Genomic DNA, 26,405 nt, shown 5'->3' with positions numbered 1-26,405 from the left:
GGCTCAACTCTGCCTTTTGTCATCGGGGGTAATTTTGTCACCAAGGGGACATTTGTCAAGATTTGGAGACATTTTTGGTTGCAAAAATGTTGTAGAGGAGGGTTTGCTGCTGGCATCCAAGGGGTGGGAGCCAGGGGTGCTGCTTAACATCCTGTCCAGGACAGCCCCCACAACAAAGAATTTTCTGGCTCGAAATAAGTGCCAAAATTGATAAGTCTCAGTTTAGTTATTTAAACTCTCTGAACCTCAGTTTTGTCAGTTGGAAAATGGGGTAATAATCCTACCTTACATGGTTTGCCTCAGATCTTTGGAACAAGGCAAGAGACGAATAGGTGGCACGGGGCCAGCAGAGGAACCAGTGTGAATAACCCAGACGAGGATGCCCCTGACCAACGGGAGCATGCGGCGGTGGGCGGGGAGGGGGGGGGCGGGCAGGGTTTTCCTGCGCATGCGTGGTTCTCCCTCCGCTCCCACACCTTGGGAAACCGGCGGGAGCGTCTGCTCAGCATCCCAGCATCCCGGGAAGCTACTGTGAGTCCCGCCTCTCTTCAGAGGCTTACGGGAGATATAGATAATGTGGTTAAATAACAGAGTAAGTAACAACTGTAATAAATAGATCACTAAGAGCTAATGATACATCATTATAATCCTGTGCTGTCAGCATCTTCTGGCTTAGGGACTGTGTCAGGAGATTTGGTTTTTAATCTATGGCACCTTGGTCTATTAATATTTAATTCCAACAGTCTTAAGTGGTGGAAAGATAGGGAGCTGAACGATGGCTCAGCTCAGAGGCTGGGTTACCCACCTTGAATTTTTCTTCTCTACCCGAGGACAAACACACCTCTCACCCCTGCCCACTCTGCCTGCTTCTCAAGTGGGGGCATTTAGCAAGAGAGCATAGGATCACATATTATCAAGGTTGGAAGGGACCCCAGAACTTACCTACAGGTGTCTTAAGTGAGAACACCACTGGCATTGGAGGGCATAGCTCTTCATCGTGCAGGACAGCCCCTGATCGTTCTGCAGGACCTAATTCCTCCCTCCCCCCACTTCCAGATGCTCTTTTGCTCTAAGCAAAAACCACTGTTCCAGATCTGTCGTTCTACAGATGAGAAGACAGGCCCAGAGAGGGGAGGGGGCTGCCCCAGACTGCACAGCACTGGCTCTGACTCAGCCTCAACGCATCCACAGAATTGTGGCTCAGGCCTGAAAAGATCGGCGGCGCTCAGCCTCTGAGAATTTGTCCATGCTTTTATTAGGGCAAGTCAGTTGACAAATGGCCTCCCTCACTGGGAAGTCACTTTATTTATCAGCTGGAATGGTTTCAGGCTGCTGTGGCTCCATCTCTGCCTCTGGTCCTGCTGCTTTGTAAACTCAGGAGCAATTCCTTGATGTGTCAGCTCCCCCTCCATCTTCTTGGGTTGGGTGGGGGCATGGGGACCCCTCCTGGGAGGTGCTCTGACTCTTGCTGAAGGGGAGTGGGGAGGCCTTGGCCCAGGCTCTAGCACAGGCCAGAGCAGCTCAGGACCAGTGGACCCCAGGTTCATCTCTGAATACTTGACCTTCACTTCAGTGGCCAATTCTCCTCCATGCTGAGTCTCCAGATTCCCGTCTGTGGAATGGAAAGAACCATGTACCTCTCCCATCCCACCTCAGGCCCAACATCTCCCGCCCTTCTCTGGGAGGACCAGTGAGAATGAAGGTCACCAGAAGGATGGTAGTTTGATGGTAGTTCTTGCCAGCTACACTTTTTAAAAGGACCTATGCTTGGGCCCCCTCCACCCTGGAATAATTAAATCAGATTGTCCAAGGGTGAAGGCCAGGCATGATTTCTTTTTTTTTTTAAACCTCCCAGGGTGATGCTAATGTGCAGTTAGGCCAAGAACAACCGTCTGAGGAAGTGGATCCTCAAAAGCAGCCGAGAGAAGGCTCTTAGGTTGTTGGAAAAGCGCTGGCCAAGCACCCTTGTGAGAGAGTTGATGGTTCTTCCTGTGCCCAGCTCTGGGCCAGACACTGGGGGAGACTGTGTGCATGTGGGGAACAGGGTAGCTAGGAACAAGGGCATAACCCAGCTACCCCTGCTCTCCCCGCTGCAACCCACAGAATCTCTGAGACTAATGGAAGAGACTGGACACAAGGAGCCTAAACCCAGCTTAGAGAGCACTGATGACAGAAAGCAGTGGTCAGCCAAGTTATTGTTCCTAACAGAGAGAGTCAGGGAAGGCATGAAAGCATCGTTTTGCCTTTAATAAATGATCTTCAGGGACTCAAAAAGATATCGTACCCCAGTGTTCATGACAGCCTTATTCACAACAGCCAAAAAGCAGAAACAGCCCAAGCGTCCATTGACAGCAAAACGGATAAGCAAAATGAGGCATATTTAGATAATAAAATAATATCATTGAGCTTTGAACCTTGGAACATTATGCTACTTGAAATAAGCCATTCACAGAAGACTGATATATGGTTCTCCTTATATAAAATATCCAGACTAGGGGCACCTGAGTGGCTCAGTGGGTTAAGCCTCTGCCTTCAGCTCAGGTTATGATCTCAGGGTCCTGGGATTGAGTCCTACATCAGGCTCTCTGCTCAGCAGGGAGCCTGCTTCCCCTTCCCCCTCTGCCTGCCTCTCTGCCTTCTTGTGATCTCTCTCTCTCTCTGTCAAATAAGTAAATAAAATCTTTAAAAAAAATATATATATATATATATCCAAACTAGGCAGAGTCATAGAGGCAGAAAGGAGATAGGGAGCCACCAGAGGCTAGAGGGAGGGAGGAACAGGGAACTGTGACTAAATGGGTATAGTTTCTGTTTGGGGAGGAGGGGATGGAAAAGCCTGAGAAATAGTGATGACAGTTGCATAATACCTTGAATGTAATTAATGCTACTGAACCATATATTTAGAAATGATTAAAATGGCACAAGGTATGTTATATATATTTTATACAAGAGAAAAAGTTCTAAATAAATCATCTTGAGAGAATAAAATTTGGAGAATGAGGGCCAGCCATGGAAAACCTGGGACCTATGACCACCATTCACATGTACACCAATCCTCTAATAAAAGTACGTGTGAAAAATGAGCCTCTGCTTTCTCATCTCTTTGTGAATGATCCGAGGTGGCTTTTGATGCCCAGGCTGGCTGCCCGTGTCCCACGTCCCCTCTTCCATCAACACCAGACTGCACTCAGCAGGACAGCCGTGGTTAGGAGCACAGATCCACAGTCACCCCCCAGCTGTGTGACTTTGGACAAGTGCATCACCTCTCTGGGCCTCTGTTTCGATCTACAAAATGCAGATCGTAATATCATGCCTTGCAAATGGGCTGTTATAGGAATTAAATGAGCTGGGAACACATTAGCCCCAGATCCCGAAGTCTAAAAGAGGTCGGCAGGGAAAGGCAGGGGGAAAGGGGTGAGTTGGCCAGCGTGGAGGAACAGAGCAAGCCGGGCCACACACAGCTGTCCAAAGAAGATACATTGACTTGAAACATCAGCCAAAGCCAAAAATAATGAAAAAGAAACGTATATGACAGACAAAAAGTGGGTGAGGGGGTGACATCCTAAGGCCAGATTGGAAAGTTTGTGAGTATCTGCAAAAGAACGTGAAGTCCTGTTGTAATTTTAATGACCAGAGTTTTTATTCACCTTCACCAGGAAAGATAATTGACTCGCTACAGCTCTGCCTCATTTCTCTGTCATTGCTGGGGAATGAGGTGTTTTTAAGTGGATTTTCTAGATAACTGAAGCTTATCCCTGTGAACCCTAACATTTCTTTTCATTTAATCACTCTGAGGGGAAATTTATATGGAACAGATTACACACATCCCTGGTTCCTTAATCAGAATATTCTAAACTGAATGTAACCTTTTCCTGTCAACTTGGATTTGCGGGTCTATTTGCCCCTATATTAATGGCTCCGTTAATACAGCAAATGCTTTGCTTTTTTTAGTCCAGACATGTTTTCGGTTTGTTTCCATGGTTTCCAACTGTGACATGAAGCTCTTTCTGTTGTATTTTTAGGAGCTCCATAAAACCTACCCACAGACACAGATTTACACACGTGTGTATACATGCACACTTACAATGAAACCCAGACTGTCAGGCATCGGGGAATTGTGTTTATCTGTGCTTCTCTGACGCCTGGAAATGTCCTTATTGCTGCATTTCACTGCGTGTCATATACACCACTCCAGCGTCTTGCTCCCACTCGACTGTACGTTCCAAGAGGGCAGGTCACTTTCTGGCAGTAGTTGGTATTTGGCCAAAGTGTGTTGAACAGACAAGTAGAAGAACGAAAGCCCCCGAGCGTTAGTGCATCAGTTAGTGTATGTGAATGGCTTTGAGTGCCTTCTTGGATGACCTTTAGGTACCTCAGACTCAGTGACCACAATTCACGTCATTCTCTTCCCTCAATGTCCTGGCTCTTCCCCTTGTGTTTCCCAGAAAGAGTTAGGGTCAGTGGCACCGATATCCACCCAGCAGCCCAACCTAAGCTGGGCTGACATCTTTCCTTCCTCCTCTTCCTTCCCCCAGGACCCTGTCAGTCACCAAGTCCTTGCTGTTTATACCTCATAAGTACAGCTGGAATCTGTCCCCTTACCTCCATCCCCAGTGCTACTCCCTTAGTCAAGGTCAAGACCACCACCAGCTCTTTGCTACTACACCAGTGGATCCCCCGACCCCACTGTCGCGCCGTCTGTGCTGCTCACAGGTCTATTCTCATCCACCCAGTCTTTCTACGGCCACACCTAATCCTGTCAGCCCCTGCTGGGAGCACATCTAGAGCTTCCCCACTGCAGGAAGTCAGCCTCCCTGGACACAGCTCACAAAGCCCTGGGACCCTGGACCCTGCCCAGGAAGCTGCGCCACCCTTCAAGTCTCGCGTATACCTTGCTCTCCCTTCGAGACACACATACCTTTTTAAATTTTCTCCCTTGTCTTGCTTTTTCCCAGCTCCAGGCTTTTACACATCAGTTCCTTTGCTTAGGAATATATAGAGATTAGATCATTTGCCATGTTCACCCCTCCTTCCAGTCTCTTCTTTAAGGACTTACTCTCTAACCTCCCAGTCTGGACTCCAACCCACTCATGGCCTTCTGTATTGCCTGGAACAACGCCTGCCATAGCACGTCTGCTGTGAACCTTCAGTGCTGCCTTAGCATCTCCATCCCCATGAGACTCCGCACCCCACAGTCTGGGGGTTTGGCTATGCCACAGAGAATGGAGGGTACCTCTGATAAGCAATGTATAGCCCTCGGATGCACCAAGGACAAATTGGCTTTGGACTCTAACAGTTAGTTTCCTTCAGAGTCAAGGTCTGAGGGCAGTAACTAGGCCCTAACAATGAAGGGAATCCCTTGTTCTGGATCCTGGGGTTGTCCCCAGAGATGAAGAGAGAGGAAGTTGCTTGCTTACGTGGTGTCTGCACACTCGCGCTTTGCAGCTGTCCCCCTTTGCCCAAGGGCACCTCAGAGTTTCTGTCCTCAAAATCATCATTCAGAAAGTGTCCCATTTACCAGCAATGGAGATGGCCAGAGCCAGACCTGAGCCCGCCCTTGACTCTCACCTTGGACCCTCACTTAACCTCTCAGACCCTTTATTTCCCCATCTGTAAAATGGAGAGTATTAAAACCTGACTTAGAGAGTTTTAATGTCACAAGTGAGCATTTAAAATGTGGTTGTCATTATCATTACAATGGAGTCACATCATCTATACATTAAATTTATGGGAATTCAACTATGTGTGCTTGGCAACAAAAAGAGATAGAGAAATGGTATAGTAGGCAATTCGGCTAGTCTTTCCACTTGCCAGTATATGTCCCAGAGAGTGGGTGAGGTGGGGGATGCCGGCTGCTGGGTACACCATCTCTCTCAGTCCCGTGAACCTCTTCCAGTATGGGTGGAGGTTATAACTATAACTGGGCTTGATTTTTTAAATTGAGATAAAATTGATGTATTAGTTTCAGGTATATAACATATTGAATATTCCTTGTATATATTGTGAAATGATCACCAGAAGTCTAGCTAACATATGTCACCATACATAGTTATACATTTTTTTCTTGTGATGAGAAACTTTAAGATCTCCTTTTAGCAACTTTCATGTATTATTAATTATACAGCATCATTAACTAGAGTCAGGATGCTGCACATTGCATCCCCATGGCTTATTGATTTTATCACTAGAACTTTGTACCTTCTGACCACCTTCACCTATTTCACCCACTTCCTACACCCCACCTCTGTTAACCAGTCTGGTTCTTGTCTGTTTCTTTGTTTTTTAGATTCCACATAAATGAGTCATCTGGTGTTTGTCTTTCTCCATCTGACTCATTTCACTTAGTGTAACGCTCTCAAGGTCCACCCATGCTGTCACAAATGACAGGGTTTCCTTCTTTTGTGGCTGAATAACATTCCATTGTGTGTGTGTGTGTGTGTGTGTGTGTATATGTATGTATACACACACACACACACACATACAGAGAGTTGTTTATAACAGTTAAGACATGGAAGCAAACTAAGTGTCCATTGATGGATGAATGGATACATCCATCCATACATATATAAAACCACATCTATACATGTCTTGGCTATTATATAGTATATATATAGTGTATATAGTATATGTAGTATACATATAGTATATATAGTATATGTATATATATAACTATATATATATATAACTATATATATAGGATATATATAGTATATATAGCATACATATATACATGTCTTGGTTATTATAAATAATGCTGCAGTGAACACGGAGGTGCAGATATCTTTTGAATTAGTGTTTTCATTTCTTTTGGATAAATACCCAGAGGTGGAATTACTAGATCATATGATAGTTCTATTTTTAATTTTTTGAGGAGCTTCCATACTGTTTTCTATAGTGACCATACTAATTTACATTCCCACCGACAGTGAATGAGCATTCCCTTTCCTCCACATCTTTGCCAACACTTGTCATTTCTTGTCTTTTAGTACTAGGCATTCTGACAGATGTGAGGGGAATCTCATTGTGGGTTTGATTTGCGTTTCCCTGATGATGAGTGATGTTGAGCACCCTTTCATGTACCTTTTGGCCATCTGTATGTCCTTTGTAAAAATGTCTGTTCAGACCCTCTGCCCATTTTTTAATCAGATTGCTTGGTTGTTTGCTACTGAGTTGTTTGAGTTCTTTATACATTTTGAATATTAACCCCTTGTCAGTTACATGACTTACAAATGTTTTCTCCCATTCAGTAGGCTCCCTCTTCATTTTGTTGACAGTTTCCTTTGCTATGCAGAAGCTTTCTAGTTTGATGTAGTCCCACTTATTTTTGCTTTTGTTGCCTTTGCTTTTAGTGTCGAATCCAGAAAATCATCGCAAGACCTATGTCAGGAGCTTACCACCTATGTTTTCTTCTAGGGGTTTTATGGTTTTGGGTCTTACACTTTGGTCTTAACTCCATTTTGAGTTAATGTTTGTGTATGATATAAGATAATGGTCACGTTCTATTCTTTTGTGGGTGGCTATCCAGTTTTCCTGACACCATTTATGGAAGAGACTGTCCTTTCCACACTGTATATTTTGGCTCTTTTCTCATAAATTAATTGACCATGTATGCATGGGTTTATTTCAGGGCTCTCTGTTCTGTCCTGTTGTTCCATGTGTCTGTTTACTGCCAATACCATATTGTTTTGATTACTATAGCTTTGTAATACAGTTTGAAATCAGGAAGCCTGATACCTCCATCTTCTTTCTTATGTCTCAAGATTGCTTTTGGCTACAGGAGTTGATTTTGCCTTATTCACTGTAGTGCTAGGTAGAAAATGCAAGGTGAGATTTAATCTGGCAGCTCAGTTTGTGTATTTGGATATTTAGGGCACAGAGGAAGAAGGAATAAAGCAAGATAGGGTAACTGGGATTTGGGCCTAGGCAGGTTTCATCTACTAAAGGATGATAGTTAGGCTCCATGATATTGACTACTTGACCTTGATCAGTGAGTGGCAGGTACATGCAGGGGAGTTTGTGGGTTTATGGAGTGATTCCTCCATCAATGCCTTAGTCCACAAAGACTCCATGTACTCACTGGCCTCACTAGAACCTTATGCTCTTGTACCTGCCCAACCCTCAAGTGCCCCTGTCTCTTTGTTCGTGCCGAGCCTGCCCACTGACAACTTCTCCAATCCCACTCACCTGCCTCCTTCCTCTCTGGGTGTCTAAACCCTAAAATCACTGGCGCACAAAGGTCAACGGCTCATCTCCTCATCTTCAGGTGGTAAGATGTCTAGCCATTCCAGTTTGCCCAAGGCTAAGGGATTTCCCAGAATGTGGGATTTTAGTGCTCAAACCGGGACAGTTGGTCACTCTGATAGGCAGAAAGTGAAGTCTCTTCAGGAAGTCTTGCCTGGTTTCCTTAGCTGGGAGCGATCTTTACACTGAACTTCTCCTAGAACATTATTTGTATATGTCCATGTCCATGCCTGAACTCCACATCCACCATACTCTAGGACTCAAGCGGCTGAGGCTGTGGTTTGAGGACGTCTTGTCATCGTGTGTCCTGTCTGCTCCAGATGAGGGTCAGAGTGGGAGGTGGGTGTGAGAGGTAGGTGACTTACCTGGGGCTCTGCCACTGAGGCCCTTTTCACAGCCGTGGAAATTTCTACAAAGCTGGTTCAGATAGTGCTCTCTGAAACATTTAATTACATATAAAAATCTTGAAGGCTGTCAGTCCCCTCCCAGGGAAACATTACTTCTTCCTGCTACTTCTGAAGTTGGCTACTTGGAAAGTAAAGAAATTGAACTGAAGATGAAGCAACCTGGGGAGGGGTGGGGAGGCATTACTGAAAGGGAGAAGCAGCAGAGAGAGATGGGAAGGGTGACAGGGAGACAGAGCCAGCCAGGGGAGGTGCAGGGAGGTAGAAGACAGGTTCACTGAGACTGAAGGGCAGGACGTGAGAAAAGTAATGAGTTTCAGGAAGAGAGGGAAAGAGGTGGGAAAGAGAAAGAGAGATGGGAGCTAGGCTGTGTTGGGGAGTCACCAAGAAGTTGGAGGGTTGGCGGTGGTGAGTGTGGTCACAGAAAAGAGGGCTGGCAAACTAGGAGAGAAACAGCCTGGCTGAGAGAAAGAGCTAACCAAGAAGAATTTAGCAAAGCCGAGGGAGGTAAACAGTTTATGGTTCCAGAATTTCACCAGGGAGGGGCTTCAGGGAAGCACTGGTTGGAAGGGGATGGCTCTGACCAAGAGATGCCTTGAAGAACAGAGTCTCTCAGCAAAGAGCTGGTGGAGGTTATGAGGCACCAAAGCTTCTACCCAAATGGCCCTTGCTGCCTCCTTCCCAAGGGAGAGCAGTGCAAAGTTAGGAAGGTCATTGGCGGCATTGGTGCTGGCCCCCATCCCAAGGAGAGTCCCTCAGGGATCTCCCTCAGCCCTGACCGACTCCTCTCTTGCAGGCTGTGACAGCGACCACTGGGGCCCCCACTGCAGCAACCGGTGCCAGTGCCAGAATGGAGCCCTGTGCAACCCCATCACAGGCGCCTGCGTGTGTGCTGCCGGCTTCCGCGGCTGGCGCTGCGAGGAGCTCTGTGCGCCCGGCACCCACGGCAAGGGCTGCCAGCTGCCGTGCCAGTGCCGCCATGGAGCCAGCTGTGACCCCCGCACTGGCCAGTGCCTCTGTGCACCGGGCTACACTGGAGTCTAGTGAGTACTGCCTGCAGGGCCTGGGGGTGGGGTGGGGTGGGGTGAGGTGAATCCCCCCCACACACACACACAGCTGCACAGTCTGCCACTGGCACCTGACTGTGGGCAGGTGGTCCCAAGAGAAGGAAGGTCAAGGCAGTCCTGGCTGTCAGATCCCCTGTGCTGTGACTCCAAGTCCTACAGAGTTTAAATGCCCAGGTGTCTCCCATGCAGGTCTCCACTCCCTCCCACCCAGGCCCCAGGGTGACTGGTACAAGCTGAGACGAAGCATGGCCAGTTCATTAAACTCCTGCCCCTTCCTGTGGGTAGTTGGGGGTGGGCCAGACTTTAACTGGCCGTTCTCTGATTATAGCCCACGTGCCACCACTCACCGGGGTCTTGACCCTTCAAGGCCATTTAAGAAAAAAGAGGTGGGTGAGGGCCCTGGGCAGGTATCATGCATAGATTCAGGGAATTTACTGTGTCTGCTGCTCTCCCCAGCCTTCTCCCCTCAGACCTCAACAGCCCCTCACACCAGTTTTCTGGAGTCTGTACTGACAGGGAACCACCAAGACTGCTTAATTGAGACCCCCTCAGAAGCGAGATTGAAGTTCTCCTCCCTACCTGATTGAAGGCTCAGTGGCCTCCCAATGGCCCTAGATCCTGAGAGAGCACCCAAGGACACTGGACAGGGACACATCTTTGACCGAGGATGTTTCCTGCCCTAGTGTGTGGACGGCTCCAGGGCCATTGCTCTAAGGCCTAAGGCCACGATCCTAGGCAAATCCTCCCTCATACCTCAGCAGTGCACATGAGCCTATTACAATAGCTGAGAACCTTCCAGAACCTGGAAGTGGGGGCAGGCCCCAGATACCCCTCTTCCTGAATCTTTAAAAATCTAGATGGATTCTTAAAAGCTGGATGGACAACCACTTCTCAGTGCCTTTACTCATGCTGTTCCTTCTGCCTGGCATGCCCTTCCTTCCCATCTCCCAGTGAAACTAACTTCACCCTCAGGACCCACGTGAAATGGCTTCCTCTTTGGAAGCATTCCTCCCCAGAAGAACACTCTTCTGTACACTATAGCACGTAAGTCATCTCACAGGTACTGGCCCAAGCACGTAACATTCCATTTCGTTATACCTGAGCCCTGTTGCCCCCTTCTGGCGGGAAGCAGGACTGCATTTCAGCTCACCATGGCCCAGTTCACACTATGAACTCATTAATTCCAACGGACCCCTGGGGCCCTGCCATCTGACCGAATGCTGCTGTGTCTAACACCTCTGCTTCCCCCACGCAGCTGTGAGGAGCGGTGCCCACCTGGGAGCCATGGGGCTCACTGTGAGCTGCGCTGCCCCTGCCAGAATGGGGGCACCTGCCATCACATCACGGGAGAGTGTGCCTGCCCCCCAGGCTGGACGGTAGGTGGGCCCACAGGACCTGGGTGGGACCCTGGAGGAGGGGTGAGCATCTCTCACTCACACATGTTGTGGGGCTAGATACCTCTCCCACCCCCAACAACCCACCCTCCTATCTGTGGTCATGGGCATCACTGGACACTGCCAGTGGACACAACTTTGAATCACATCTGCATCAAAAGGGCTGTGTGAACTGCTGGCAAGTTACTTAACCTCTCTGAGCCTGTGGTCCCTTGTGCTTAGAGGACTTGAAATCTAGATTAGCTCTATCTTTGGGCATAGGTACTCACCCGAGCTGCCAGATGGGCTCTGGGCCAGATGTGGCAGCAAGGTGTGGTGTAAAGGGCAGGGGAGCAGGTGGGAGGAGGAAGGAAGATGGCGAGTATGGCTCGATCCCCCGGGGTTCTAGAACTCCATATTTCCAGCCTCTACCCCCTGTTCTCTCTCATACACACCCACTGTGTTCTGTGGGCCCAGAATCCGTATTTTAACATGCACTCCCGGCGCTTCTATGCAGCCTCTGCCAATCCAGGCCTCATGTCTGGGAGCCACTACAGTGGAAAAGGGGCATGGGAATTATAACCTCACAGGGCTAAATTCAGGGGCTACATCCAGTGTTGACCTGAAAAAAGTATTCAGTTGCTCTGGTCTCTGCTTCACCATCTGTAAGCAGAACTGATACAACAAGAGTCCAGCCCTCCCCTTCCTAGCTACCATGCTTGGCCAAAGGCCCACATGAGGCCGTGCATGTCCAAAGCACCTTGCAAACTCTGACGTGCTTATAATTGCTGTGTTATGTCCCTGGATCCCACAGGCAATGCACAAGCCTCCTTTTTAGCCAGCACACTCCCATCCCTGACCAAAGACCCAAGCCTCTCAGGAGCAGCGAGTCACTAAGGCTGACTTTCCTGGGCTGTGTCCCTGCTTCCAACTCTCCAGTGATACCCCCTGTTTCACAGGAAGCTGGGTGCCCCAGCTGGCTGCTTCCCTTGGGACCCGAGACTTTGCAAAACTAGAGAGGACAGGGTTGCTGAGCAGGAACAGGACATTTTGGGGGGCTGTGAAGGCAGAGGTTACGAGGAGCAGGTAGGGGTGGTGCCTGTAGGGCCTACTGAGGCACAGATTTGCCAGGATTTTCTAGAGCAGGAAAGGACTGGGGGGTGATTTAGTCTAGCAGTGTCCAAACCTGGCTGCGCACAGAGTTTCTGGGGCCGGAGGCCTTAAGAACAGATTCCCAGGCCCCACCAGGGACCTTCTGGGGCCTGGATCTCTATCTCTAATAAGCTCCCCAGATGATTCTGAGGCAGCCAACCCTGTCTGCTGATCTGTGTTCGGAAATAATTGATCGGGACTGTAGGATTTCCTTCTGCGTTTCACAGAACCTTGGGGTTTCTTGGGGGTGAGGATCCTGATAATTAGGTCTCTTGGTCCTACGTACCCTCTCTTCTCCATTTAAATCTACTTTCTATATTGAGGTGCTAGGTAAGATTTCACATAAAAATGGGGTCTCCCAGCTTTTAGAGTTTGAACGCCACTGGTCCATCAATAGATTCCTGTCTCAAATGAGGAAGCTAAGGCCCAGAGAGGCTGAGTAACCCGTCCAAGGCCACACTGTTGGTTAGGAGGAACTTAGGCTAGGATCTAGTGTCCCAGCTCTGGACTCCTGAACCTCAGCCCTTTGTGTCTGAGGACAAAAGGGTTCTGCTGCCTTTCCCACACCTGCCCATTTCTTCCACCCTGAACCACTCTCTGGAAAGACCCTCTCTTATCTCCAGCCAGCTTCCAGAATTCCATCACCCATGGACTGGGTCCTTGGAGGCCTAGCAGCAGGCAGTGAGGCTGGCTCTGGGTGAGGTAGGGGGAGAATGGGAGAATGGGACACAGAGCCTGCCCAGACCTGCCTGTACCTGTACCTGTACCTGTAAAGATCTCTCTGGAGAGACTGATGGAGGCCCGCAGTCAAAGAAGAGGAAGGGAGGAGGCCAACACATGGAGGAATTTTTTTTTCTCCAACACAGTGAGAGGTTTGTTCTTCCCAATGACAAGAAGCTCTGTCAATAGAAGCCTTCAGATTTGGGGACTTTATGTTTTTAATTTTATTGTAGACAATTGCATTTCTATTTTTGACACACCATTTAACTTGCAGATTTGTATGAATTATTAATACCCCTCGAGCATGCGGAGTCATGGTGAAATGAAGCTGCGGCTCAGCCCTGAGGCCCCTCTAAGGGAGGGCAGGGACCCAGAAGAGGGTGCTGGGCCGAAGGCTCCTGCCTTGATTGTCCCCCAAGACCTTACTTTCTTTTTGGGCCCAGGTGGCTTCAGCCACACTCAGAGATCTAAAAAACACAATCTCTGACTCACACAGTGCAGCTCCCTAAAGGACTGAGGCTTGGTGCAGAGCTAGAGAAGAGGCTCCAGGATCTCTGGGCCTCTGGGCCCCTCCTCAGAGCTTCCTGGCCACCAGGCTCTACGCGGGCCTGTAGGACACTCCACTTGCCTAGCTGTCATTAGCTTGTTCCAGCAGGGGCCTTGGCAAAGAGCCTGGGAAATTACTCTTCCTTTCAGCAGAGAAGAGAAAGCAGGTGTGAGTAGTTGGATGAGAGTGGGGACTGCAGACTGAAGGGAGGTAGAAGATGTGGTCAGCCTCCGTTAGGAGTCCCCAGTCTGATGGTGGAGGCTGGATATAGTGTGTGTCTGTGAGTGTGTACACACACACACACACACACACACACGCACCCGCACCCCTGACAGGCCTGAGGAGAGATGGGGCTGAGGTGCTGGGAACTAGGACCAGGTGTCCCAGAGGGCCAGAGATTGGCCTTTGGAGCTGCGGCTGCAAAATTAGATGGTCAGGTTTGGGAAGGATGATTCGTAGAGACCCACACCCTGGACCTCAGCACGCATACAGCCACTGATCACTGACCACTGAGAGCATCCATGCTCCCTGGGACGGTGGTCACAAGAAATACCTTCAGGTGGCTGGAGGGGCTGAGTGGTGCCTCCTCTGGGAGAATCAGAGTGACCTGCCTGAGTCCTTTTATATTTATACTCCATTTAGCCACAGTCCTCTGAAAGAGTGGTTGGTTTCCAGATTTTGACAAACCATTTGGTCTAACAATCTTCTGAGAGGAGTGGGACTGTTGCCTCCCCTCATCTCCAACCTTCTGGAAGCCATACCACCCAAGATCCGCTACAGTTGGAGATGTACACTCCAGTCGAGCACCGGGCCAGTGTGTTAGTATGCTGGGTCTATTGTAACAAAGTAGCAGAGACCAGGGGGTGGTGTGAGGGGGGAGGGCTGTATTTTCTCACAGTTCTTGAAGCTAGAGTTCTGAGATCAAGGGGTTAGCAGGGTTGGGTCCTTCTGAGGACCTTACTTAGCTTACAGCGGACCTCCTTTTCCCCGTGTCTTCGTTTGGTCTTCCCTCTGTGCATGTTTGTGTCCTAATCTCCTTTTCTTATTTTTTTTTTAAAGATTTTATTTATGTATTTGACAGAGAGAAATCACAAGTAGGCAGAGAGGCAGGCGGGGGTGGGGGGAAACAGGCTCCCTGCTGGGCAGAGATCCCAGGACCCTGGGATCATGACCCAATCCGAAGGCAGAGGCTTTAACCCACTGAACCACCCAGATGCCCCCTAATCTCCTCTTCTTATAAGGATACCCACCAGATTAGATTAGGGCCCACCTTAATGGCCTCATTTTAACTTTCTTATCTCTATAAAGGCCCTATTTCCAAATACAGTCACATTCTGAGCTTCCAGGAATTAAGATGATATGAATTTGGGGAGACACAGTTCAGCTCAAAACAGCAGAAAAGAAGCCACAGCCTTCTCCTAAGCAGACACTTCGCTGCCTGCTCTCTCCCCCACCCATCCCCCAAAGCCTGTTCTTCCAGCCAGAAACATTACCAGTTAAGGTTCTCCCACTCTTCTAAGGCTCTGCTGGTCCTGGGCCCCTACTACGTGCAACCCCGGGTATCCACTTGGGTGGAATTAACATTAATTAAGGAGCTGCTCTTTAGGACACTATACTAGCTAGGTTCCTTCCCCTCTCCAACCTCACTTAACCTCCACAACCACCTTGGAGACTGGGAGTTATGACTCCCATTTTAGAGGTGAGGAAACTGAGGCTCAAGACATTCACTGGGCTCATCCTAGATCAGCCATCTGGGAGGAGACAGAGCTGGGACTTGCAACCAAGGACTGACTCTGAGTCCAGTGTTCGCTCAGCCACACCAGGCAGCGGGCCTTCCAAGGTATTGAAATCCTGCAGGCTCCAGGAGCTCCAGCCCGAGGAGGAGCCCAGGGATTCGGGCTTGGTTCAGAGAACCTGGCTGCCTGAAGTTGGAGAACAGGGAGCAGGGGCTTAAGGAGGTGCTTGCCCACCTGTCTGAAAAGTCCCCAGGATACTTGATTTCCTCAGGAAATCTTGGAAGGAAGTATTCTGTGCACCAAACTTCCCTGCTGGCCTCCTCAGATGGCCCTAGTCATGTCTCAGAAGCTTGTGGGGTACGCTGAGAAGGCAAGCCTCTGTGGGGAGCGCCTACCACCTCCAGGAGGAAGAGACCCCCTTCCTCTGTGACTTTTCCTTGTCCCTCTCCTCACATACACACTCATCTTGCTGCCCTTGGCTGCTGCCTCTGCCCCTTCAATCCCCCTTTCCCTGCCCCGCCTCTGCCCATCACCTTCTCATATGTGGGGAAGAGAAATCTGAGCTAAAAGGCCTCTCACTTAATTCATGACAGTAAACTGGATGATATTGAAAAATGACTCAGGTCTGGCAGCATTTTCCTAAGCAAACTAGCTTCCTCTGGGTTGGTAATTATTGGTGCTTAATAACTGTGTGTTGAACTAATTGATTAATGAATCGTGGGAGATGCCTTGGTCCTTGTAAGAGAAATGATTCTCTCTGGTGTGGAAGAGGCTGGAAGGGCAGCCAGTTCCAGTTTCTGTTTAATAAAGACCTAAGATTTGTGACATAATCTTTAAAGTTATCTAATCCTACAAGGCTACTACTGGACGGAGGGGAAGATAGTCCTCTGACTCTCGCACAAGTCCCACTCCAGAAAGGCAGGTGCATTCACATCTTGTAAGTGTTTCTTCTGGCATTTCCATCCATGTTTGTGCATCACATACTTCCCTGCCACTTCCTGACTTTTCCATTGTAGACATTTGTTGACTCTGTTGACTTCCTACCATAGAATAAGATTCGGATCTGATATAGACAAGTGCAACCCTTCCCGCATCCTCTCAAGTGGGACTTTCTTACAATTTTTGGTTGAATCATTTTGATGACATTAATGACTTCATCATGTCATGACATAATGAATTCAAAATCAGTATTTCTGTTGATGTGCCCACTTATGTATCATCACTAATATATCCCTGAAACTCTCTGGCAGAACTTGAAAAGACCTCTCAATAAGGTCAGACACATCAGATATCTCTCAATTTGGTTTTTGTTTCTGTTTTTTACTTTGAGGCCACACTCCCACATGGAAGCTTTGTGTGTTTCAGTTCCTCCTTCCTGGTGTCATTTTGGACTTCCTTTTACTGCCACCCTGTAATTCCTTTTACCTCTCTCTCCTGTTGGTGTCCCCATTTTGTTCTTTTTCTTGGGTAATTCTTTTTGATGAAAAAAAAAAATCCTCCAGTAGCTTCCTGAGAAAGTTCATGGAAAGTTAATTTTTTGAGGCTGTTCAAATCTGAAAATGCCCTTATTGAATCCCCACTTAAGTGTTAGTTTAGCTGGGTATAGAATTCTAGGTTGTAAACTGGTTTCCTCTGAAGTTCTAAGGCATTGCTCCATTATCTTCTAGCTTCTAGTTAAGAAGCCCAGTACCATTTGGTTCCTGTTATTTTGTATTTGACTTTCTGAAAGATTTGAGGAGAATTTATCCATAGAAGTATAAAGATTTATAGTGATAAGCCTTAATATGGGTCTTTTTCACTTTTCATGCTAGATACACAATTGGCCTTTTCAATTCAGAGATCAGTGTTTTCCATCCTTTGATTCTGGGGAAAATTTTCTTGTATTTCCCATTTAATTTAGGCACCTCCATTTTCTCTGTTCTGCTGTCTAGAATCCCCTGTTAGTCAGATATCAGACCTCCTGGATGGAGCCTCTAAGTGTATTTTGCATACAGTTTCCTTCCTTGATGCTTCACCCTTCCCCTTCTTTCTTGTTCTTCTTTGTGGGAGATTTCTTCATCTTCCAGCTCTTCTATTACAAATTTTAAAATTTCTTCCATCTTATTTTTAGATTTCAAAAACTCTTGATTTTATGGCATCCTACTCTTCCATAGATAAAATAATTTCATATAACTATGTACAGATACTCATTTTAATTATAACAGAAGTTCATAAGTCTCTTTTTAAAAGTTTTCTTTGCCCCCCACACAGTTCCCATTTCCTCTGTGTTCCAGTTGGGTACTGGTCTGCTTAGGTCTTCCTCTCATGTTAGAGCCTTATTTGAAATAGCTGGTGATCCTTCACCACCTGTTTCTGTGTTATAATGAGCCTCAGAAAAGCTGTTTGGAAGCCTGGGAGATAGAGGGAGTTGCCAGGCTTATTGACTGATGGAATCCTTAATTATCAGCATCTGTAGGTCTTTCCTTTTGAGTTTATTCATGCCCCCAGAAAAGAATCCTCCAGAACCCTGCTGGTGGGAAATAGTCTGGTAATGAGCAGTCTCATTGCTGAGCAATCAGAGGTGCACAGGATCCCCATTTCTCCTGGTGCCCCTTCAAGCCATACTTGGCATCCCTATGTCCAAGCCTACATGGGTCAACCTCTTCAAAAGTCAACTGCCAGGCTTCTGCCAGACTGGGCAAGTCACCTGGCTCTTTGAAGCAAGGGCAGAGATCTGGGGTCTCCTCTCTTTTATACACTTAATTTTTTTTTTTTTAGATTTTATTTATTTATTTGACAGAGATCACAAGTAGGCAGAGAGGAAGGTGGGGTGGGTGGGGGAAAGCAGGCTCCCTGCTGAGCAGAGAGGCCAGTGTAGGGCTCTACCCCAGGACCCTGGGATCATGACCTGAGCCGAAGGCAGAGGCTTTAACCCACTGAGCCACCCAGGCGCCCCTCTTTTATATACTTTCAAACAGCCTTTGCGTTTCAGCATACCTGCCCTCTGACCCTCTGAGGTTCCTGGTGTCTCTGATTCCTGAGCTTTTCTGAGGTTACCATCTTCCGGCATGTGATGTCTCATGTCCTCCGTGGCCTCTGCTCCCATTCCTTTTGTCCTTGTAGGCTCACACCTTTCCCCACTTTGCTCTTGTGGTAGCAGTGTTTGGGAAAGGAGTGGAAATAAAGTGTGTGTTTCCAGACCACCATGTTTAGTCAGAGTCTCTTTGTTTTTCCGTAGCACTTTGTGGTAGGCCAGTGTGAGAGCGCTTGCTGCGTTGGCTTTAGTTATCTGCTTTTCTTGCCCCTCTCCCCAGTACTGGGAGGTTACAAATCAAGTCTACCTCATATTTTTGTATCCCTAATGTCTACTAAAGTGCCAGGTATATAGGAGGCAGTTAATAAGTGTATGCTGCATAATTGGAGGAGCTGATTGGCCTCAATCTCCATATCTCTCAAATGGGGCTTTGGAGCCACAGTGTCCAGCTTCTTATGCTTCTTTGACTGGGGAGAAAGTCCCCCTGTGGAAATGGGGTGGTCCCTGGGGCTCTAACCACTGTGCAGCTTCTCAGAGAGAGCAGCATCACGTGTGTCTTCCCTCCTCTGTTTTAGGGAGCAGTGTGTGCCCAGCCCTGCCCACCGGGAACATTCGGCCAGAACTGCAGCCAGGACTGTCCTTGCCACCACGGAGGGCAGTGCGATCATGTGACTGGCCAGTGCCACTGCACAGCTGGCTACATGGGGGACAGGTAAGAGAACTGTCAGCTAGCATCCTTGCTGAGCATGTTGCTCACTTTCCCAGTGGCCTTGCAGAGGTGGACTAAGGTTTACCAGCCCGCAGCATGCCTCTGTGAGCTTTCCTGCTTTCTCAGAAAGCATTCCAAGTCCTTCTGCCGGTAAGATTCATCCCTCATCCTTCCTGGCTCTTGGTCTGCTACACCCCGACCCCTGTGCCCAGTGACCCAAGCACTACGCTTGTGCTGACTCACCAGGAGAGGGAGGTGAGCACCTATCACTCACTCTGCTTTCTGCCTACTGGAGGGAGGCAACGGCACCAACAGTCCAAAGAAGCTGAGAATGCACACTAGTTCACAACATTTTGCATAATTTCTTCCAGAACTAAATTTTGATTCCTAAGGTGGGTTGTACCAAAAGAATCCTGGTTTCAGTTTGTATCCTCTGAGGGCTAGTGGCCTGATAGCTGAACAGAGGCTCCAATGTTATGGGATCAAATCAGACTTGCAGACTGGATAGCCCACAAAACACAGAACTATGGAATTCCTGCGCACGTTCACCATGGCAGGGAGAGGGAAGCCATGATGGTGGGGGGGGGGGTGCTGTGGAAGACAGAGAAGCAAGAGTGAACATGCTGGATGGTGAGTGAATTCAGAGCTGGAAGAGGGCATCTGCTTCAGACAGGACCGGGCCAAGCTTCAACTACATGCATCTTTTCTAGAAGAGCAAGGAGCAGTGGGGGCAAGGCGTTCACACCCACTTCTCTGTTTCTGTGGGATCCATGTTGCATCTCTAGCCCTGGAGTTTTTTTTTTTATTCTGCCCAAAGTGAGACAAGAGGAATATTATTTTTTTTTTTGCCATCCCCCTGCTTTCCCTGCCCAGATAACATCAGCAAGGTGGTATCGAGGCTGAGTCAACTTATTGATCCTTCTGGCTGTGACAACATAACCGTGCTCCTCCAACTGTCACTGGAGTCAGCCCCAAATCCCCGGTCATGTCCAGAAAAGCAGTTTTCCATTTTTTGCCTTAGGTCTGTTTACCTCCAGCCTGAAGTCTTTCGAGCCAGATCTGATCTCTCTGTGAGCTAGTGTTCCTCTCCATGAGCTTCCCAGCTTTAGAACATGGGGCATGGCATCCGGATATCCTCTGACTTCTGTTAGAGAGGGTTCTCTGGGGGAAGTATCTGGGAGAGGAGACTGAAGCACTGAGCTCACCTTCTCATCCTCACTTGCTCCCCCAGTAAGGAAGTGCACCGGTAGGGTCAGGAGCCAGAAGACCCCAGAACCAGAACAGGACCATTTGTTTCAGTCCACTTGCTCACGAGAGGTAATCCAGCCCACCTGTTGCTAGAGACAAGCGGGTCTGGACATCCGGCTGGTTGAACCCATAGACCCTATATCATTGGCTGTCTCCGTGTTCACTGCTAAGAGGTACCCAACAGAAGAGTAATCCGAATCCCTCTTCTTGTTGGGGCTGGCCCATGATCCTGGGGCAGAGAGAAATCCCAAATGCTTGGGGCCCTCCAAGCAAACTTCACCCATCAGCTGTAGAGTTCAGGGGGAGAGCCAGGTAGCATGTGGGTTTCCCACCTCAATAGGCCGCCTAGTGTTAATATTTTATAAAATTGCCTCCATTAATTTTGTAGGTGACAGCTGCATTAACCCTCCCCAAATCATTGAAAGCATATTAAAGTTGAGTGGGTATAATAATGCAGGCCTCCCCGGATAGGCAGAATCCAGTGCAAATTAAACATGAAACGTAACGAGGGCTTTGCAGCTCATTTTGTAATTTAATTGAGCAATGGATCTGGTTGTTAATGGCACTATCAGACACGTTAGATTGATACGTTGCAAAGGAAGGATGTTTAAGTAGAAAACTAATTCCTGCTGTGATTACCCTTCTGTTCCACGGGCCCCGTTATTAGCGTGCTTTGTGGAAAATTCATTAGCAGTCATTGCTTGATCTCTAAATAAATAAGTTGTTTAAATTGTGAGTAGAAAAAAGGGGGGGGGCTGATTATGTAAATGGATTAGGTTGTCAATATTTCATTTCCAGATTCTTTTTTTGCAGCTATGCAGTCAGTCACTTCCTAAATATGGCAGGTGGGGGAGTGCCCTTCAAGGGGAGTTCGCTGGCCGGGCCTCTGCACGGTCCTGCTGGGTGGCAGGGAGCAGGAATGTTCCAGCGAAAGCAGGGAGTTGTCAGGAGAGTCTCCTGGCTTAGGTTTCTTGCCCTGGTGTCTGAGATAATCTGAGGAGAACCAAACTGAGGAACTTCTGGGAAAATCCATTCTGAGGCTGAAGAGGAGCTGGCAATTCAGATAGTGATTTTCTAGCCTTTCAATGCTTTGTGCCCTGCCCTTCTGCCTCAGTGTCCTTCTTTCCCTCCCCCATCCTCCTTCTCCTCCTCCTCCTCCTCCTCTTTCTTCCTATCTTCTACCTTCTCTCTCTTCTACGGACAACCTCCTCCTTCTTCTCCCTTCCTCCCTCTGTTTTCTGTTCTCCTTCCCAAATGGAACCTTGGACTGGCTAAAATGTTGCAAGGTCTGCTGGGCAACAACCTCGGGTCATGTCAGCCATTTGAGCTTGGGATGCGCCTCAGCTCTCCAAATCCCCGCCCCCTCAACTCCAGAGTGAGGGTGATGGGTATACCCCCTACTTCAGGGGCCCAGGGCCGGGGCCTCAGGGCCTGCTGAGCTGGGAGCCCCTCTCTGGCCGCTGCCCCCGTCTGTGGCCATCCTCATCCCTCATCTGCTGCCCCTCCATTCTGCCACATCCCTCCTTTTGCCACAGTGACTCTGTGAGGGGACAGTGGGTGGCATCTTCTTTGGGGAAGCCTTCAAGTTTAGACCCCAGTCACTTTCCTCCTCTCCCTGTCATCGTGGGCACAAGGTGACAAAGAGAAGACAGATAGGCACCCGGTGCAGAGTTGTCAAGACTCGGGCCTGACACCCCAGCCCCCCTGGGCCTCAGACATTCGCCACCCAGCTCTACAGCATTGCTGGGGCCTGGCCACACCATCACCCTCATGAGCAGCGCCCGAGGGTTCCCAGACACAGCTCCCAGCCCCGCTGGGGAGAACAGCCCTGGCTCCAAGTTGTGACTTTCCAAGATTTAATAAAGAAGTTAGGGCTATGTTCTAGTTTTTTGTTTTGTTTTGTTTTGTTTTAAGCATCTTTTATAGCTCCCCTCCTCACCATCATTGTGGAAGGTACGGCAAACTGGAAAATAGTTGTCCAGATGACAGAACACTAACAAATTCCTCAAGTCTACTCAGGGGTTAACATTTGGAATTCTTCCCTGCGAGCCTTTTCATGCCAGCACCTGAGGCAGAAGGTCGGATGGGCTCTGTTCTGGGAACTTCAGAAAACAGAATTAATAAGAGCATTCATCATAACCAACATTTCTTCCTGAGCCCCTACCACGCGTGGGACACCTCTCCAAACGTTTACACACCTTATCGTTTCATCCTCAAACAACCTGATGGGATTTAGTCATCATCGTCCCATTTTATGATGAGAAAGCAAATGTCAGGACTGACCTGCCAGCCCCACAGGAGCTGGGCCAGGATGTGGGTCATGCAAATCCCCAAGGCCATTTCCCAAGTCTCTGGGTTGCAGGAGCCGCCCACTTCTTTTACTCTGGATGCCTCCAGGTGTCCCCTGACCTTGTCAGGATCCAGCCATGGGGCAGTGACTCTGCACCCCTGGGGAATATCTCCAGTCTGGAGTGAGGGCTGTCAGGCAGTCAGCAGTGGGGGTCGTGCTCCTCCACAGAGGACCCACAACCAGGGGCTATGGGGCAGTGAGTGGAACAACTGTGGGTACGCTGGGAGCTCGGAGGAGCAGGCAAACTACTTGACACAAAAGGGGCTCCGTCCTCCTCCTTCAGGGTGGGGGCGTGCTCACCGGCTGATGGGCGAGGCTCAGCCTCTGCTTTGGACACCCCTCTCCTGGCCCCGTGTTGGAGGAAAAGGAAATCGTTGCTGCTGTTGTGGGGGATTCTCCCATCCAGTGAAGGAGGGTGCCTCTTGTATTCAGGAAGGTTCCGCACTGTGGAGGAGACACGTGTCCAGTCTGGCCAAGGGAGACTGGACATCCACCCAAAAGAGTAGGAAAAAAAGCCCAGAAACAGTAGAAATGAAAGGACCATGTTTCAGGAACCAAGATGCCACCGATGGGAAGATGAGCTGTCCTACCTACTGCTAAGAATGAAAACATTGATAATTAAACGATGACGTACTGTCAGTTGTAAGAGGAATCCATGGCAGAGATGCCCAAATGTAGTTGGCAAACATAAGGTTTATTGTTTAATGGGTATAGACACTTCAGCTTGGGAAGATGAAAAGTTCTGGAGTTGGTGGTTATGACTGCTCAAAATGCCAGTGTCCTTAGTGCCACTGAAACGCAGTTGAAAGGGTAAATTTTATGTTGCGCATATTTTACTGCAATCAAAAAATGAAATAAAAACCACATTTCAGGCTTAGAAGCAATGAAATATGACAGTATGAACTCAGGGCCAGGGGCCTTAGGAGGGGACCGGGCATGAAGCAGGGACCTGACTGGGGGACGGAACTGTCAGTGCTTCCTGGGGGATGAGAAGGGAGCAGGGGAGGCTGGGGTGGCATGCAGCAGAGCAGGCCCTGGCCTGGAAGTGGAGGACGCATGCTGGCTGGATCTGGAAGGGGAGGGATGGAAGCACAGCCTCAGCCCCGCTCTGTTGTCTTGCAGGTGCCAGGAGGAATGCCCCTTCGGGACCTTTGGCTTCCAGTGCTCACAACGCTGTGACTGCCACAACGGGGGCCAGTGCTCCCCCACCACCGGCGCCTGTGAGTGTGAGCCTGGCTACAAAGGCCCGCGCTGCCAGGAGCGGCTGTGCCCCGAGGGGCTACACGGCCCAGGCTGCACCTTGCCTTGCCCCTGTCACACCGACAACACCATTAGGTACGAGCTGGGGTCCAGGGAGCCCGGGGACGCTTGGGTGGGCAGGCCCTGGTGGAGAGGGGGCTTCTCGGGGCACAGACCCCCGCCTCCAGCCTGGTCACCCAGGCAGGGCAGCGAAAGAGCTGGGACCTGAGCAGTCACCTTTGCTGACTAACCACTTCGCTGAAAAGAAGGGGAAAGCAAGGCCACCCAGCCAGGACCAGGACCCAAGTCACCTGCGTCTGTCTGCCATACCCAGCTGGCAGCTCTGAAAGTGGGCCAAGCTGAGACCCACCATGAAGGAGACGGGAGGAGTTTGGGGATCCTTAGGGTGGGGTGGAGGATGGAGCCACAGAGTCCCGCAGAGCTGGGATGGCGGGGCTCCCATGCCACAGGCCCTGGGGGCATTGTCCTTGAGAAATGCCCCCTCCACCTGCTCTATATCTAGCTGAGCCATTTCCCAACCCCCAGAGGCCCGGAGACAAGACTGCCAGGACAGAAGCAGGGGCTCAAACCACAGAAGGTCCATACTGGAAGGGACCTTCAAGATCAGTAGGGCTCTCCTGGGGCCCAAAGAGGACTGTCCCAGCAGGCCCTGGCTAGGGTGGAGGAGCAGGAGGGACAGAGCTCAGCGGGCTGCCTCACCTCACCTGAAGCCAGCCCCAGGAGCTGCTTCCAGAGGAACCTGAGTCTGGGGAACAGAAGAGCCAGAGCTGCTCCCGGGCCCCCTCTTCCACATCTCCTCACTTCCTCTCCGTGCACCAGTTAGCACCACCCTCTGGTAATAAAGGAGACTGTTGGCCCCAGAGAAGGCCTCCACGGCCCTTTATGTGGCTGCCTCTTATCTGGGTGGTGAAGGGTGAGGGAGTCTCCCTTCTCCCCTCGGACCTGCAGGACAGCCTGGGGAGGACTGGCAGCTCTGGGTGGGGGGTATTGCTGCCATTCGCAAACTAGAGATGCCTCTTCCTTGCAACCCGTTGCTGGGATGGCCAGGACTTGGCCTCAGCCCCCTTCTTCGTTTCCAACCTTTGATTCTTCACAAATCCCCCTAAAGCCTCTGGTGACTGCTGGTGTTATGGCTTAGGTGGAGTCTGTCCTTGGTTCTCAGTCCCCGGAGCTGAGTGGCTAGGGTTAGTGCCACCTGCAAGGTGGAGGGCTGGGAAAGAGGCTGTTGAGAGGGGCTCCGGGGCCAGCAGAGCAGGCCCCTCTATGACCCAAGCGCTCATTCCCTCAGCCATCCATGCAGCAAACACTGAGCACCTGTAGGGCTGGGCCACAAAGAGGGAAAAGAGTCCTTCAGCTCCAGTCCAGCCCTCAGGAACTCGGGCCTGGAGCACTCACACACACTGAGCCCCTTCTACCTTAGTTCTGCAAAATACAAGAGAGTACCAGTAGTGAGGCAGAGCTCTGTTTTATGGACTACTAAGAAAGGAGAATGCAACCAGCTGAACCATGATGTACCATTGATTGTACAGCACACCCAATATCTGAGATGTGAAGTGTAGGAGAAAGTGCATCTTAGAATCAGTGAGCTCTGTGTCACAGGCTCCGCTGGGTCCCGACATGTGCCCAAGTGACTGTGACCAGGGCTGTGCATAAAAAGCACCAGAGGAAACTGCTGTGGTGGTCAGGGAAGTCTTCTTGGAGGAGGTGGCACCTGGGCTGGATCTTGAGGACAGGGTGAGAGCTCTGAGGCTCTCGAGATAGGGAGTCCCTACAGCTAGGCAGAGGCTGGGCAGCTGCCTCAGCCTGTTGCACAGGTAGAGAACTGCACCAGGAGCCCCTACCCCTGCTGGCAGCCAAGGGAAGACTCTCCCAGAGCCAGGAAGCAAGGCTACCGCTGAGGTCCAGTGCAGGGAGAATCCCTGCCACAGAGATCCAACCACCCCCAAATTAAAGAGCTATTGTTTTCCTCCTGTGCCTGAGCAGCCGTGCCCTGCATAATTTATTCCTCCTGTGAAGGAGTCCTCTATGCATTATTAATCTGGAAGGACTCCCTCTTCTCCGTTGCTAATCTCAGCCCATCCAATATTGATGATTGTTTGCTTTACTGTCTTTAACACGTGTCCTGTCACAGGGACTGGGAGTCGGTAGCGTTTCTTAGGATCTAGGGCTTGAGGCCAGGCCCCTCGGTGTCTGCACGACACTGAGCTGTGTCACAGCACAGGCTCTTGGAGGGCAGGAGAGGCCTGGCCGGTCCCCCTCTGTGGCCTCAGCCTGGCACGGGGCCTGGCACAGAGCAGATCCTCTGTGAGAAGAATCATGGAATTCCTCCAGATCAGCCTACTCCTCTAGATGGTTCTGCCCCCAAGCTGATGTCTTATTTATTTATTATTTATGTATTTATTTTTAGTGATTGGCACCTTGGTCCAGTGACTGAACCCATGACACTCACATGTTTTCATTCAGTCTAAGTCAGACTTTCTCAACGTGGCCGCTGTTGACTTTTGGGGCTGGACAGTCCTTTGCTCTGGGGACTGTCATGTGCATTACAGGGGGCTCAGCAGCATCCCTGGCCTCTCCCTACGAGG

The 26,405-nt window shown here is 49.6% G+C and overlaps 1 protein-coding gene across 4 annotated transcripts in view; it reads left to right on the top strand.

Moving 5' to 3' along the window:
• The window catches only part of MEGF11 (multiple EGF like domains 11), a 222,819-nt gene that overhangs the window by 136,205 nt on the left and 60,209 nt on the right, over positions 1 to 26,405 (top strand). For all 4 annotated transcript variants that reach the window (XM_045067572.1, XM_045067570.1, XM_045067571.1 and 1 more), the window contains exons 5-8: positions 9,442 to 9,688; positions 10,968 to 11,088; positions 18,829 to 18,965; positions 23,683 to 23,895. In XM_045067572.1, the coding sequence (XP_044923507.1) occupies positions 9,442 to 9,688; positions 10,968 to 11,088; positions 18,829 to 18,965; positions 23,683 to 23,895 (718 nt within the window). The remainder of the gene's footprint in view (positions 1 to 9,441; positions 9,689 to 10,967; positions 11,089 to 18,828; positions 18,966 to 23,682; positions 23,896 to 26,405) is intronic.

Source organism: Mustela putorius, unplaced genomic scaffold (genome assembly GCF_011764305.1).
Source record: "Mustela putorius furo isolate JIRA1106 unplaced genomic scaffold, ASM1176430v1.1 tig00003896_pilon_pilon_pilon, whole genome shotgun sequence".
In the NCBI taxonomy this organism is placed as follows: domain Eukaryota; kingdom Metazoa; phylum Chordata; class Mammalia; order Carnivora; family Mustelidae; genus Mustela; species Mustela putorius.
This window is presented reverse-complemented; position numbering and strand designations above follow the sequence as displayed.